Here is a 16,667-nt window from a genome sequence, read left to right on the forward strand (position 1 = left end):
TTATATCAGATAGATAGTCATAACTCCCCTCCCAATGTCTTTATATCAGATAGATAGTCATAACTCCCCTCCCAATGTCTTTATATCAGATAGTAGTGATAACTCCCCTCCCAATGTCTTTATATCAGATAGATAGCCATAACTCCCCTCCCAATGTCTTTATATCAGATAGTAGTGATAACTCCCCTCCCAATGTCTTTATATCAGATAGATAGTCATAACTCCCCTCCCAATGTCTTTATATCAGATAGATAGTCATAACTCCCCTCCCAATGTCTTTATATCAGATAGTAGTGATAACTCCCCTCCCAATGTCTTTATATCAGATAGATAGCCATAACTCCCCTCCCAATGTCTTTATATCAGATAGATAGCCATAACTCCCCTCCCAATGTCTTTATATCAGATAGATAGCCATAACTCCCCTCCCAATGTCTTTATATCAGATAGATAGCCATAACTCCCCTCCCAATGTCTTTATATCAGATAGATAGTCATAACTCCCCTCCCAATGTCTTTATATCAGATAGATAGCCATAACTCCCCTCCCAATGTCTTTATATCAGATAGATAGCCATAACTCCCCTCCCAATGTCTTTATATCAGATAGATAGTCATAACTCCCCTCCCAATGTCTTTATATCAGATAGATAGCCATAACTCCCCTCCCAATGTCTTTATATAAGATAGATAGCCATAACTCCCCTCCCAATGTCTTTATATCAGATATATAGCCATAACTCCCCTCCAAATGTCTTTATATCAGATAGATAGTCATAACTCCCCTCCCAATGTCTTTATATCAGATAGATAGCCATAACTCCCCTCCCAATGTCTTTATATCAGATAGTAGTGATAACTCCCCTCCCAATGTCTTTATATCAGATAGATAGTCATAACTCCCCTCCCAATGTCTTTATATCAGATAGATAGCCATAACTCCCCTCCCAATGTCTTTATATCAGATAGTAGTGATAACTCCCCTCCCAATGTCTTTATATCAGATAGATAGCCACAACTCCCCTCCCAATGTCTTTATATCAGATAGTAGTGATAACTCCCCTCCCAATGTCTTTATATCAGATAGATAGCCATAACTCCCCTCCCAATGTCTTTATATCAGATAGATAGTCATAACTCCCCTCCCAATGTCTTTATATCAGATAGATAGCCATAACTCCCCTCCCAATGTCTTTATATCAGATAGATAGCCATAACTCCCCTCCCAATGTCTTTATATCAGATAGATAGCCATAACTCCCCTCCCAATGTCTTTATATCAGATAGTAGTGATAACTCCCCTCCCAATGTCTTTATATCAGATAGATAGTCATAACTCCCCTCCCAATGTCTTTATATCAGATAGATAGTCATAACTCCCCTCCCAATGTCTTTATATCAGATAGTAGTGATAACTCCCCTCCCAATGTCTTTATATCAGATAGATAGCCATAACTCCCCTCCCAATGTCTTTATATCAGATAGATAGTCATAACTCCCCTCCCAATGTCTTTATATCAGATAGATAGTCATAACTCCCCTCCCAATGTCTTTATATCAGATAGTAGTGATAACTCCCCTCCCAATGTCTTTATATCAGATAGATAGCCATAACTCCCCTCCCAATGTCTTTATATCAGATAGATAGCCATAACTCCCCTCCCAATGTCTTTATATCAGATAGTAGTGATAACTCCCCTCCCAATGTCTTTATATCAGATAGATAGTCATAACTCCCCTCCCAATGTCTTTATATCAGATAGATAGCCATAACTCCCCTCCCAATGTCTTTATATCAGATAGATAGTCATAACTCCCCTCCCAATGTCTTTATTTCAGATAGTAGTGATAACTCCCCTCCCAATGTATTTATTTCAGATAGTAGTGATAACTCCCCTCCCAATGTCTTTATATCAGATAGATAGCCATAACTCCCCTCCCAATGTCTTTATATCAGATAGATAGCCATAACTCCCCTCCCAATGTCTTTATATCAGATAGATAGCCATAACTCCCCTCCCAATGTCTTTATATCAGATAGTAGTGATAACTCCCCTCCCAATGTCTTTATATCAGATAGTAGTGATAACTCCCCTCCCAATGTCTTTATATCAGATAGTAGTGATAACTCCCCTCCCAATGTCTTTATATCAGATAGATAGCCATAACTCCCCTCCCAATGTCTTTATATCAGATAGATAGCCATAACTCCCCTCCCAATGTCTTTATATCAGATAGTAGTGATAACTCCCCTCCCAATGTCTTTATATCAGATAGATAGCCATAACTCCCCTCCCAATGTCTTTATATCAGATAGTAGTGATAACTCCCCTCCCAATGTCTTTATATCAGATAGATAGCCATAACTCCCCTCCCAATGTCTTTATATCAGATAGATAGCTATAACTCCCCTCCCAATGTCTTTATATCAGATAGTAGTGATAACTCCCCTCCCAATGTCTTTATTTCAGATAGATAGCCATAACTCCCCTCCCAATGTCTTTATATCAGATAGTAGTGATAACTCCCCTCCCAATGTCTTTATATCAGATAGTAGTGATAACTCCCCTCCCAATGTCTTTATATCAGATAGTAGTGATAACTCCCCTCCGAATGTCTTTATATCAGATAGTAGTGATAACTCCCCTCCCAATGTCTTTATATCAGATAGATAGTCATAACTCCCCTCCCAATGTTTTTATATCAGATAGATAGTCATAACTCCCCTCCCAATGTCTTTATTTCAGATAGTAGTGATAACTCCCCTCCCAATGTATTTATATCAGATAGATAGCCATAACTCCCCTCCCAATGTCTTTATTTCAGATAGTAGTGATAACTCCCCTCCCAATGTCTTTATATCAGATAGATAGTCATAACTCCCCTCCCAATGTCTTTATATCAGATAGATAGTCATAACTCCCCTCCCAATGTCTTTATATCAGATAGATAGTCATAACTCCCCTCCCAATGTCTTTATTTCAGATAGTAGTGATAACTCCCCTCCCAATGTATTTATATCAGATAGATAGTCATAACTCCCCTCCCAATGTCTTTATATCAGATAGATAGCCATAACTCCACTCCCAATGTCTTTATATCAGATAGATAGCCATAACTCCCCTCCCAATGTCTTTATATCAGATAGTAGTGATAACTCCCCTCCCAATGTCTTTATTTCAGATAGATAGCCATAACTCCCCTCCCAATGTCTTTATATCAGATAGTAGTGATAACTCCCCTCCCAATGTATTTATATCAGATAGATAGTCATAACTCCCCTCCCAATGTCTTTATATCAGATAGATAGTCATAACTCCCCTCCCAATGTCTTTATATCAGATAGATAGTCATAACTCCCCTCCCAATGTCTTTATATCAGATAGATAGCCATAACTCCCCTCCCAATGTCTTTATATCAGATAGATAGCCATAACTCCCCTCCCAATGTCTTTATATCAGATAGATAGCCATAACTCCCCTCCCAATGTCTTTATATCAGATAGATAGTCATAACTCCCCTCCCAATGTCTTTATATCAGATAGATAGTCATAACTCCCCTCCCAATGTCTTTATATCAGATAGTAGTCATAACTCCCCTCCCAATGTCTTTATATCAGATAGATAGCTATAACTCCCCTCCCAATGTCTTTATATCAGATAGTAGTGATAACTCCCCTCCCAATGTCTTTATATCAGATAGATAGTCATAACTCCCCTCCCAATGTATTTATATCAGATAGATAGCCATAACTCCCCTCCCAATGTCTTTATATCAGATAGTAGTGATAACTCCCCTCCCAATGTCTTTATTTCAGATAGATAGCCATAACTCCCCTCCCAATGTCTTTATATCAGATAGTAGTGATAACTCCCCTCCCAATGTCTTTATTTCAGATAGATAGCCATAACTCCCCTCCCAATGTCTTTATATCAGATAGTAGTGATAACTCCCCTCCCAATGTCTTTATTTCAGATAGATAGCCATAACTCCCCTCCCAATGTCTTTATATCAGATAGTAGTGATAACTCCCCTCCCAATGTCTTTATATCAGATAGTAGTGATAACTCCCCTCCCAATGTCTTTATATCAGATAGATAGTCATAACTCCCCTCCCAATGTCTTTATATCAGATAGATAGCCATAACTCCCCTCCCAATGTCTATATATCAGTTAGATAGCCATAACTCCCCTCCCAATGTCTTTATATCAGATAGATAGCCATAACTCCCCTCCCAATGTCTTTATATCAGATAGTAGTGATAACTCCCCTCCCAATGTCTTTATATCAGATAGATAGCCATAACTCCCCTCCCAATGTCTTTATATCAGATAGATAGTCATAACTCCCCTCCCAATGTCTTTATATCAGATAGATAGTCATAACTCCCCTCCCAATGTCTTTATATCAGATAGTAGTCATAACTCCCCTCCCAATGTCTTTATATCAGATTGATAGTCATAACTCCCCTCCCAATGTCTTTATATCAGATAGATAGTCATAACTCCCCTCCCAATGTCTTTATATCAGATAGATAGTCATAACTCCCCTCCCAATGTCTTTATTTCAGATAGTAGTGATAACTCCCCTCCCAATGTATTTATATCAGATAGATAGTCATAACTCCCCTCCCAATGTCTTTATATCAGATAGATAGCCATAACTCCCCTCCCAATGTCTTTATATCAGATAGTAGTGATAACTCCCCTCCCAATGTCTTTATTTCAGATAGATAGCCATAACTCCCCTCCCAATGTCTTTATATCAGATAGATAGCCATAACTCCCCTCCCAATGTATTTATATCAGATAGTAGTGATAACTCCCCTCCCAATGTCTTTATATCAGATAGATAGCCATAACTCCCCTCCCAATGTCTTTATATCAGATAGTAGTGATAACTCCCCTCCCAATGTCTTTATATCAGATAGATAGCCATAACTCCCCTCCCAATGTCTTTATATCAGTTAGATAGCCATAACTCCCCTCCCAATGTCTTTACAGTGGGGAAAAAAAGTATTTAATCAGCCACCAATTGTGCAAGTTCTCCCACTTAAAAAGATGAGAGAGGCCTGTAATTTTCATCATAGGTACACGTCAACTATGACAGACAATTGAGAGAAAAAAATCCAGAAAATCACATTGTAGGATTTTTTATAAATTAATTTGCAAATTATGGTGGAAAATAAGTATTTGGTCAATAACAAAAGCTTCTCAATACTTTGTTATATACCCTTTGTTGGCAATGACACAGGTCAAACGTTTTCTGTAAGTCTTCACAAGGTTTTCACACACTGTTGCTGGTATTTTGGCCCATTCCTCCATGCAGATCTCCTCTAGAGCAGTGATGTTTTGGGGCTGTCGCTGGGCAAAACAGACTTTCAACTCCCTCCAAAGATTTTCTATGGGGTTGAGATCTGGAGACTGGCTAGGCCACTCCAGGACCTTGAAATGCTTCTTACGAAGCCACTCCTTCGTTGCCCGGGCGGTGTGTTTGGGATCATTGTCATGCTGAAAGACCCAGCCACGTTTCATCTTCAATGCCCTTGCTGATGGAAGGAGGTTTTCACTCAAAATCTCACCATACATGGCCCCATTCATTCTTTCATTTACACGGATCAGTCGTCCTGGTCCCTTTGCAGAAAAACAGCCCCAAAGCATGATGTTTCCACCCCCATGCTTCACAGTAGGTATGGTGTTCTTTGGATGCAACTCAGCATTCTTTGTCCTCCTTACCAAAAAGTACTATTTTGGTTTCATCTGACCATATGACATTCTCCCAATCCTCTTCTGGATCATCCAAATGCACTCTAGCAAACTTCAGACGGGCCTGGACATGTACTGGCTTAAGCAGGGGGACACGTCTTGCACTGCAGGATTTGAGTCCCTGGTGGCATAGTCTGTTACTGATGGTAGGCTTTGTTACTTTGGTCCCAGCTCTCTGCAGGTCATTCACTAGGTCCCCCTGTGTGGTTCTGGGAGTTTTGCTCACCGTTCTTGTGATCATTTTGACCCCACAGGGTGAGATCTTGCGTGGAGCCCCAGATCGAGGGAGATTATCAGTGGTCTTGTATGTCTTCCATTTCCTAATAATTGCTCCCACAGTTGATTTCTTCAAACCAAGCTGCTTACCTATTGCAGATTCAGTCTTCCCAGCCTGGTGCAGGTCTACAATTTTGTTTCTGGTGTCCTTTGACAGCTCTTTGGTCTTGGCCATAGTGGAGTTTGGAGTGTGACTGTTTGAGGTTGTGGACAGGTGTCTTTTATACTGATAACAAGTTCAAACAGGTGCCATAAATACAGGTAACGAGTGGAGGACAGAGGAGCCTCTTAAAGAAGAAGTTACAGGTCTGTGAGAGCCAGAAATCTTGCTTGTTTGTAGGTGACCAAATCCTTATTTTCCACCATAATTTGCAAATAAATTCATAAAAAATCCTACAATGTGATTTTCTGGATTTTTTTTCTCAATTTGTCTGTCATAGTTGACGTGTACCTATGATGAAAATTACAGGCCTCTCTCATCTTTTTAAGTGGGAGAACTTGCACAATTGGTGGCTGACTAAATACTTTTTTCCCCCACTGTATATCAGATAGATAGCCATAACTCCCCTCCCAATGTCTTTATATCAGATAGTAGTGATAACTCCCCTCCCAATGTCTTTATATCAGATAGATAGCCATAACTCCCCTCCCAATGTCTTTATATCAGATAGATAGCCATAACTCCCCTCCCAATGTCTTTATATCAGATAGTAGTGATAACTCCCCTCCCAATGTCTTTATATCAGATAGATAGTCATAACTCCCCTCCCAATGTCTTTATATCAGATAGATAGCCATAACATCCCTCCCAATGTCTTTATATCAGATAGATAGCCATAACTCCCCTCCCAATGTCTTTATATCAGATAGTAGTGATAACTCCCCTCCCAATGTCTTTATATCAGATAGTAGTGATAACTCCCCTCCCAATGTCTTTATATCAGATAGTAGTGATAACTCCCCTCCCAATGTCTTTATATCAGATAGATAGCCATAACTCCCCTCCCAATGTCTTTATATCAGATAGATAGCCATAACTCCCCTCCCAATGTCTTTATATCAGATAGTAGTGATAACTCCCCTCCCAATGTCTTTATATCAGATAGATAGTCATAACTCCCCTCCCAATGTCTTTATATCAGATAGATAGCCATAACATCCCTCCCAATGTCTTTATATCAGATAGATAGTCATAACTCCCCTCCCAATGTCTTTATATCAGATAGATAGCCATAACTCCCCTCCCAATGTCTTTATATCAGATAGATAGCCATAACTCCCCTCCCAATGTCTTTATATAAGATAGATAGTCATAACTCCCCTCCCAATGTCTTCATATCAGATAGATAGTCATAACTCCCCTCCCAATGTCTTTATATCAGATAGATAGCCATAACTCCCCTCCCAATGTCTTTATATCAGATAGATAGCCATAACTCCCCTCCCAATGTCTTTATATCAGATAGTAGTGATAACTCCCCTCCCAATGTCTTTATATCAGATATATAGTCATAACTCCCCTCCCAATGTCTTTATATCAGATAGATAGCCATAACTCCCCTCCCAATGTCTTTATATCAGATAGTAGTGATAACTCCCCTCCCAATGTCTTTATATCAGATAGATAGCCATAACTCCCCTCCCAATGTCTTTATATCAGATAGATAGCCATAACTCCCCTCCCAATGTCTTTATATCAGATAGATAGTCATAACTCCCCTCCCAATGTCTTTATATCAGATAGTAGTGATAACTCCCCTCCCAATGTCTTTATATCAGATAGTAGTGATAACTCCCCTCCCAATGTCTTTATATCAGATAGTAGTGATAACTCCCCTCCCAATGTCTTTATATCAGATAGATAGCCATAACTCCCCTCCCAATGTCTTTATATCAGATAGATAGCCATAACTCCCCTCCCAATGTCTTTATATCAGATATATAGCCATAACTCCCCTCCCAATGTCTTTATATCAGATAGATAGCCATAACTCCCCTCCCAATGTCTTTATATCAGATAGATAGCCATAACTCCCCTCCCAATGTCTTTATATCAGATAGATAGCCATAACTCCCCTCCCAATGTCTTTATATCAGATAGATAGCCATAACTCCCCTCCCAATGTCTTTATATCAGATAGATACAGCTCTCCCCATATTTCTATACAGTGAGGGAAACAAGTATTTGATCCCCTGCTGATTTTGCCCACTGACAAAGAAATGATCAGTCTATAATTTTAATGGTAGGTTTATTTGAACAGTGAGAGACAGAATAACAACAAAATAATCCAGAAAAACACATGTCAAAAATGTTATAAATTGATTTGCATTTTAATGAGGGAAATAAGTATTTGACCTCCTCTCAATCAGAAAGATTTCTGGCTCCCAGGTGTCTTTTATACAGGTAACGAGCTGAGATTAGGAGCACACTCTTAAAGGGAGTGCTCCAAATCTCAGCTTGTTACCTGTATAAAAGGCACCTGTCCACAGAAGCAATCAATCAATCAGATTCCAAACTCTCCACCATGGCCAAGACCAAATAGCTCTCCAAGGATGTCAGGGGCAAGATTTTAGACCTACACAAGGCTGGAATGGGCTACAAGAACATCACCAAGCAGGTTGGTGAGAAGGTGACAACAGTTGGTGCGATTATTCGCAAATGGAAGAAACACAAAATAACTGTCGATCTCCCTCGGCCTGGGGCTCCATGCAAGATCTCACCTCGTGGAGTTGCAATGATCATGAGAACGGTGAGGAATCAGCCCAGAACTACACAGGAGGATATTGTCAATGATGTCTAGGCAGCTGGGACCATAGTCACCAAGAAAACAACTGGTAACACACTACGCCGTGAAGGACTGAAATCCTGCAGCGCCCGCAAGGTCCCCCTGCTCAAGAAAGCACATATGCATGCCCGTCTGAAGTTTGCCAATGAACATCTGAATGATTCAGAGGAGAACTGGGTGAAATTGTTGTGGTCAGATGAGACCAAAATGGAGCTCTTTGGCATCAACTCAACTCGCCGTGTTTGGAGGAGGAGGAATGCTGCCTATGACCCCAAGAACACCATCCCCACCGTCAAACATGGAGGTGGAAAAATTATGCTTTGGGGGTGTTTTTCTGCTAAGGGGACAGGACAACTTCACCGCATCAAAGGGACGATGGACGGGGCCATGTACCGTCAAATCTTGGGTGAGATCCTCCTTCCCTCAGCCAGGGCATTGAAAATGGGTTTTGGATGGGTATTCCAGCATGACAATGACCCAAAACACATGGCCAAGGCAACAAAGGAGTGGCTCAAGAAGAAGCACATTAAGGTCCTGGAGTGGCCTAGCCAGTCTCCAGACCTTAATCCCAAAGAAAATCTGTGGAGGGAGCTGAAGATTCGAGTTGCCAAACGTCAGCCTCGAAACCTTAATGACTTGGAGAAGATCTGCAAAGAGGAGTGGGACAAAATCCCTCCTGAGATGTGTGCAAACCTGGTGGCCAACTACAAGAAACATCTGACCTCTGTGATTGCCAACAATGATTTTGCCACCAAGTACTAAGTCATGTTTTGCAGAGGGGTCAAATACTTATTTCCCTCATTAAAATGCAAATCATTTTTGACATGCGTTTTTCTGGATTTTGTTGTTGTTATTCTGTCTCTCACTGTTCAAATAAACCTGCCATTACAATTATAGACTGATCATTTCTTTGACAGTGGGCAAACTTACAAAATCAGCAGGGGATCAAATACTTTTTTCCCTCACTGTATATATAGTGAATTTCCCCATATCTATATATATATATATATAGTGAATTTCCCCATATCTCTATATACATAGTGAATTTCCCCATAATTCTTATATCTATCAATCTCTGAGGCAGAGCTGGAACAGTAAATATGATGCAAATACGGAAGGCTGTTTTGACTGATTAACTTTTGCACATCTGAGAAAGTGTTTGTATTTACAAGAGGGGTAGAAACACATAAATAGCTATACATACACATTCACTCACTCACAAGCAAGACACACACCGTTTTTAGTTAAAAACATTTATTCACAACTGATTAATCAGAGCATACCAGCTTGATCACAGCTGGATTCTATTCTCCAATAGAACAGCATCTAATGTCCAATAGAACAACAGGACAGGATCTAGTGTCCAATAGAACAACAGAACAGGATCTACTGTCCAATAGAACAACAGAACAGGATCTAGTGTCCAATAGAACAACAGAACAGGATCTACTGTCCAATAGAACAACAGGACAGGATCTAGTGTCCAATAGAACAAAAGAACAGGATCTACTGTCCAATAGAACAACAGGACAGGATCTAGTGTCCAATAGAACAACAGGACAGGATCTAGTGTCCAATAGAACAACAGAACAGGATCTAGTGTCCAATAGAACAACAGAACAGCATTGTAAATAGGATATGGATTACTTAGGTTGTGCTTCTGTTGTAAACGTGTAATGGTTCTAACCCTTCTTATGCCCCGCTAGAAGTAAAACCATTTCTGTATTGCAAAAAAACGATTTATCAACAACAAAACAAGTATCAATAAATGAACTAAAACATACACTGAGTGTACAAAACATTAGGAAAACCTTCTCAATATTGAGTTGCACGCACTTATGCCCTCAGAACAGCCACAATTTGTTGGGGCATGGACTTTACAAGGTGTCGAAAGCACTCCACAGGGATGCTGGCCCATGTTGTCTCCAATGCTTCCCACAGTTGTCAAGTTGGCTGGTGGTGGATCTCTACTCCGAATAGCTCGTTCCATCTCATCCCACAGATGCTCAATTGGATTGACATCTGGCGACTGGGCAGGCCACTGCAGTAAGCTGAATTCACTGTCATGTTTGTGGAACCATTCCTTGACAATCCTAGCCTTGTGGCATGGGGCTGAAAAAATGTGCTCTATCCTGCTGAAAAAAACAATTTGCAGATGGATACAATGCTGCCATGAAGGGATGCACCTGATTGGCAATGATATTCAGATATCCTGGGACATTCAAACATTGCTCCACATTTATCAAGGGGTCCAATGTGTGCCATGAAAACACACCCCACAACATCACACCACCAAGCTGCAATGTTGGCATGCGGCATGATGGATGCATGTCCTCATGTGGTTTTCTCCATACCCTAGTCCTCCCATCAGCGTGAAACAGCAGGAAGTGGGATTCATCAGACCAGCCAATGTTTTTCCAATTCTCCAGTGTCCAGCGTTTTCGTTCCTTAGCCCACTGCAACCTCAGTTTTTAGTTTTTTGCTGAAAGAAGTGGAACTCTGTAAGGTCGTGTGAAGGTACGACAAGTTGTGCATTATTTTATGGGTCTTTGGGCACCAGTGTTGTACTGGACTGGCAGTCGGCTAACTGTAGCCCGTCTGTTGCTCTGCACAATTCGTGCCAGCCTCCTTTGTCCTCTTTCATCAATGACCCATTGGCTGGATGTTCTTTGGGTGGTAGAACTGTTGAGCGTGAAAAACCCAGCAGCGTTGCAGTTCTTGACACACTCAAACCGTTGTGCCTGGCATTTACTACCATACCCTGTTCAAAGGCACTTAAATATGTTGTCTTGCCCATTTACCCTCTGAATGGCACACATACACAATCCATGTCTCAATTGTCTCAATGCTTAGAAATCCTTCTTTAACCTGTCTCCTCCCCTTCATCTACACTGATTGAAGTGGATTTAATAAGTGACATCAATAAGGGATTATAGCTTTCACCTGGTCAGTCTATGTCATGGAAAGACTCCTAATGTTTTGTACACTCAGTGTACATACATGATGTGAATGAAGCACAGATTCCCATAGATTACATATGGACAGTTACATACCCTAACACACAACTAACTGATTTAAACAACTCATCAATAAACAACATACATTATAAATAGCTCAGTATCTACTGCTATCGATTCATTATCTGTAGAATACTGAAAGTACAATAAGTAATTATTTAGATTCTAGAACATACTTCATTCCCCAGGTTGGAGTTAAAATCTGGCCAATGGAACCCTGACACTAGCTAAAGGCTAACCCTAAACTGTGCGTTATCCAATGAGTGTCTTCATACAGGCGGGCCCACTGAAGGGCCAGTTGTACTGGTTATGAACAGGGCCGTTGACGTTACATTCGAAGAAGGAGAACATGGGGAACCAAATCCGAGCGCGGCGGCTGTGTTGGAAAGCCCTGGTATTGGCCAGAGTGTGATAGTAGAGGAAGAGTCTGGTGGTGATGTAGAAGGCTATGAACACATCGATGGAGTAGTGCTCATGAGCCGCCAGGATGAAGAAGATGCCAAACAGATTCAGAACCCAGGAGATGGTATGGATCAGGTGCCAGCTACGAGGAGTATCTATGGGAAATATCCATGATATACAGTATAGAATCAGACATTGTAATATTACTCTCTGACCTCTAGTAGGTCACGATGTTATTCAGCACTTTGTGACAAATGTTTTTGTTACACACACACACACACACACACACACACACACACACACACACACACACACACACACACACACACACAGTATGACTCACACTCTGTGATGAAGAAGTTGAGCATGGTGAGCACCACAGTGTGACCAGAGAACATGTAATCTCCACAGGTATCCACTCCATTCAGCGTCATCCCAAAGCCACTCCATATAGCTAACACCCTCTGGACCTTAGACCACGTATCACCATACATCTACACACACACACACACACACACACACACACACACACACACACACACACACACAAAGAGTTAGCAATGATCTGAACAGTGTGTCCTTTAATCAACCAATCATCAGACTCTGCCCTTTAATCAACCAGTCACCAGACTCTGCCCTTTAATCAACCAGTCACCAGACTCTGTCCTTTAATCAACCAGTCACCAGACTGTCCTTTAATCAACCAGTCACCAGACTCTGTCCTTTAATCAACCAGTCACCAGACTCTGCCCTTTAATCAACCAGTCACCAGACTCTGTCCTTTAATCAACCAATCATCAGACTCTGTCCTTTAATCAACCAGTCATCAGACTCTGCCCTTTAATCAACCAGTCACCAGACTCTGTCCTTTAATCAACCAGTCACCAGACTCTGTCCTTTAATCAACCAGTCACCAGACTCTGCCCTTTAATCAACCAGTCACCAGACTCTGTCCTTTAATCAACCAATCATCAGACTCTGTCCTTTAATCAACCAGTCATCAGACTCTGTCCTTTAATCAACCAATCATCAGACTCTGTCCTTTAATCAACCAGTCATCAGACTCTGTCCTTTAATCAACCAGTCACCAGACTCTGCCCTTTAATCAACCAGTCACCAGACTCTGCCCTTTAATCAACCAGTCACCAGACTCTGTCCTTTAATCAACCAATCATCAGACTCTGTCCTTTAATCAACCAATCACCAGGTAGTTTGGGTGTGTAAGTGTGTCCCCCACCTTACTGGAGCACTGCAGGTGTTGTCCAGGTACAGAGAGGGAGGTAACAAACATGGTGACGCAACGCAGCAGAAACACTGTTCCAAACAGAGAACACAGACGCCTCAATATGATAGACCTAGAGAGAGAGAGACAATATTAGACCTAGAGAGAGACAGACACCTCAATATGATAGACCTAGAGAGAGAGAGACAATATTAGACCTAGAGAGAGACAGACACCTCAATATGATAGACCTAGAGAGAGAGAGAGACAATATTAGACCTAGAGAGAGACAGACACCTCAATATGATAGACCTAGAGAGAGAGAGACAATATTAGACCTAGAGAGAGACAGACACCTCAATATGATAGACCTAGAGAGAGAGAGACAATATTAGACCTAGAGAGAGACAGACACCTCAATATGATAGACCTAGAGAGAGAGAGACAATATTAGACCTAGAGAGAGACAGACACCTCAATATGATAGACCTAGAGAGAGAGAGACAATATTAGACCTAGAGAGAGACAGACACCTCAACATGATAGACCTAGAGAGAGAGAGACAATATTAGACCTAGAGAGAGACAGACACCTCAATATGATAGACCTAGAGAGAGAGAGACAATATTAGACCTAGAGAGAGATAGACACCTCAATATGATAGACCTAGAGAGAGAGAGACAATATTAGACCTAGAGAGAGACAGACACCTCAATATGATAGACCTAGAGAGAGAGAGACAATATTAGACCTAGAGAGAGACAGACACCTCAATATGATAGACCTAGAGAGAGAGAGACAATATTAGACCTAGAGAGAGACAGACACCTCAATATGATAGACCTAGAGAGAGAGAGACAATATTAGACCTAGAGAGACACAGACACCTCAATATGATAGACCTAGAGAGAGAGAGACAATATTAGACCTAGAGAGAGACAGACACCTCAATATGATAGACCTAGAGAGAGAGAGACAATATTAGACCTAGAGAGAGACAGACACCTCAATATGTTAGACCTAGAGAGAGAGAAACAATATTAGACCTAGAGAGAGACAGACACCTCAATATGATAGACCTAGAGAGAGAGAGACAATATTAGACCTAGAGAGAGACAGACACCTCAATATGATAGACCTAGAGAGAGAGAGACAATATTAGACCTAGAGAGAGACAGACACCTCAATATGATAGACCTAGAGAGAGAGAGACAATATTAGACCTAGAGAGAGACAGACACCTCAATATGATAGACCTAGAGAGAGAGAGACAATATTAGACCTAGAGAGAGACAGACACCTCAATATGATAGACCTAGAGAGAGAGAGACAATATTAGACCTAGAGAGAGACAGACACCTCAATATGATATATTAACAGACCATCCCCTGGCACAGTGCTATATTAACAGACCATCCCCTGGCACAGTGCTATATTAACAGACCATCCCCTGGCACAGTGCTATATTAACAGACCATCCCCTGGCACAGTGCTATATTAACAGACCATCCCCTGGCATGGTGCAGTGCTATATTAACAGACCATCCCCTGGCACAGTGCTATATTAACAGACCATCCCCTGGCACAGTGCTATATTAACAGACCATCCCCTGGCATGGCACAGTGCTATATTAACAGACCATCCCCTGGCATGGCACAGTGCTATATTAACAGACCATCCCCTGGCACAGTGCTATATTAACAGACCATCCCCTGGCACAGTGCTATATTAACAGACATTCCCCTGGCATGGCACAGTGCTATATTAACAGACCATCCCCTGGCACAGTGCTATATTAACAGACCATCCCCTGGCATGGCACAGTGCTATATTAACAGACCATCCCCTGGCATGGCACAGTGCTATATTAACAGACCATCCCCTGGCATGGCACAGTGCTATATTAACAGACCATCCCCTGGCACAGTGCTATATTAACAGACCATCCCCTGGCACAGTGCTATATTAACAGACCATCCCCTGGCATAGTGCTATATTAACAGACCACCCCCTGGCACAGTGCTATATTAACAGACCATCCCCTGGCACAGTGCTATATTAACAGACCATCCCCTGGCACAGTGCTATATTAACAGACCATCCCATGGCGCAGTGCTATATTAACAGACCATCCCCTGGCACAGTGCTATATTAACAGACCATCCCCTGGCACAGTGCTATATTAACACACCATCCCCTGGCACAGTGCTATATTAACAGACCATCCCCTGGCATGGCACAGTGCTATATTAACAGACCATCCCCTGGCATGGCACAGTGCTATATTAACAGACCATCCCCTGGCACAGTGCTATATTAACAGACCATCCCCTGGCACAGTGCTATATTAACAGACCATCCCCTGGCATAGTGCTATATTAACAGACCACCCCCTGGCACAGTGCTATATTAACAGACCATCCCCTGGCACAGTGCTATATTAACAGACCATCCCCTGGCACAGTGCTATATTAACAGACCATCCCATGGCGCAGTGCTATATTAACAGACCATCCCCTGGCACAGTGCTATATTAACAGACCATCCCCTGGCACAGTGCTATATTAACACACCATCCCCTGGCACAGTGCTATATTAACAGACCATCCCCTGGCATGGCACAGTGCTATATTAACAGACCATCCCCTGGCACAGTGCTATATTAACACACTACCCCTCTGTTAAGATGGGGGGGATGTTAGCGATGGGTGGAAACTCAGGATAGTAGACAACGAGGACTCTGAGTCAGCCAAAGTCAACCTGTATAAGTCTGGAACAGTAATGGTACAGGGCAACCCCAAACAGTTTCAGCTGGACTTTCACATAATCAAAGAGATAGCTCAGCAGGATAAGCTCTCTCTTGAGAAAGATACACCCACCCCGAGCGTGTCAGACCAAACCTCCTCATTATACAACCCCACAGACGAGCAACCCCAAGCGGAAAGTCAACCTCCCAGCGAGCCCTACACCTTCTGTCTGAGGACCAAAAAGGGTCACCCAGCCACATAATAATACACACGAACAAAAGACCTGAGAGCACAGCAGGAAAGTGTGGCCACAGCACTCAAGGGAATGATTGAAAAAGCGTATTCTACTTTCCACAACGCACAAATGGTTATCTCCACCCTGCTACCACGAAAAAACGTCCACCCTGCTACCATACAGCGGGTAAACGCAAGTATTTCCCGTGACTGT

General features: G+C 41.8%; 1 protein-coding gene across 1 annotated transcript in view; it reads right to left on the reverse strand.

Moving 5' to 3' along the window:
- Window positions 1-10,073: 10,073 nt before the first annotated feature.
- The window catches only part of LOC311121586 (sphingomyelin synthase-related protein 1-like), a 56,199-nt gene continuing 49,605 nt past the window's right edge, over window positions 10,074-16,667 (reverse strand). Inside the window, exons 4-6 of the mRNA XM_084196046.1 lie at window positions 13,487-13,604; window positions 12,593-12,743; window positions 10,074-12,404 (exon numbers count right to left, since the gene is read on the reverse strand). Coding sequence (XP_084052172.1) covers window positions 12,100-12,404; window positions 12,593-12,743; window positions 13,487-13,604 — 574 coding nt within the window. The 3' untranslated portion in view covers window positions 10,074-12,099. The remainder of the gene's footprint in view (window positions 12,405-12,592; window positions 12,744-13,486; window positions 13,605-16,667) is intronic.

This window comes from Coregonus lavaretus (assembly GCF_964263955.1).
Source record: "Coregonus lavaretus genome assembly, contig: HAP1_SCAFFOLD_154, whole genome shotgun sequence".
NCBI classification, from domain to species: domain Eukaryota; kingdom Metazoa; phylum Chordata; class Actinopteri; order Salmoniformes; family Salmonidae; genus Coregonus; species Coregonus lavaretus.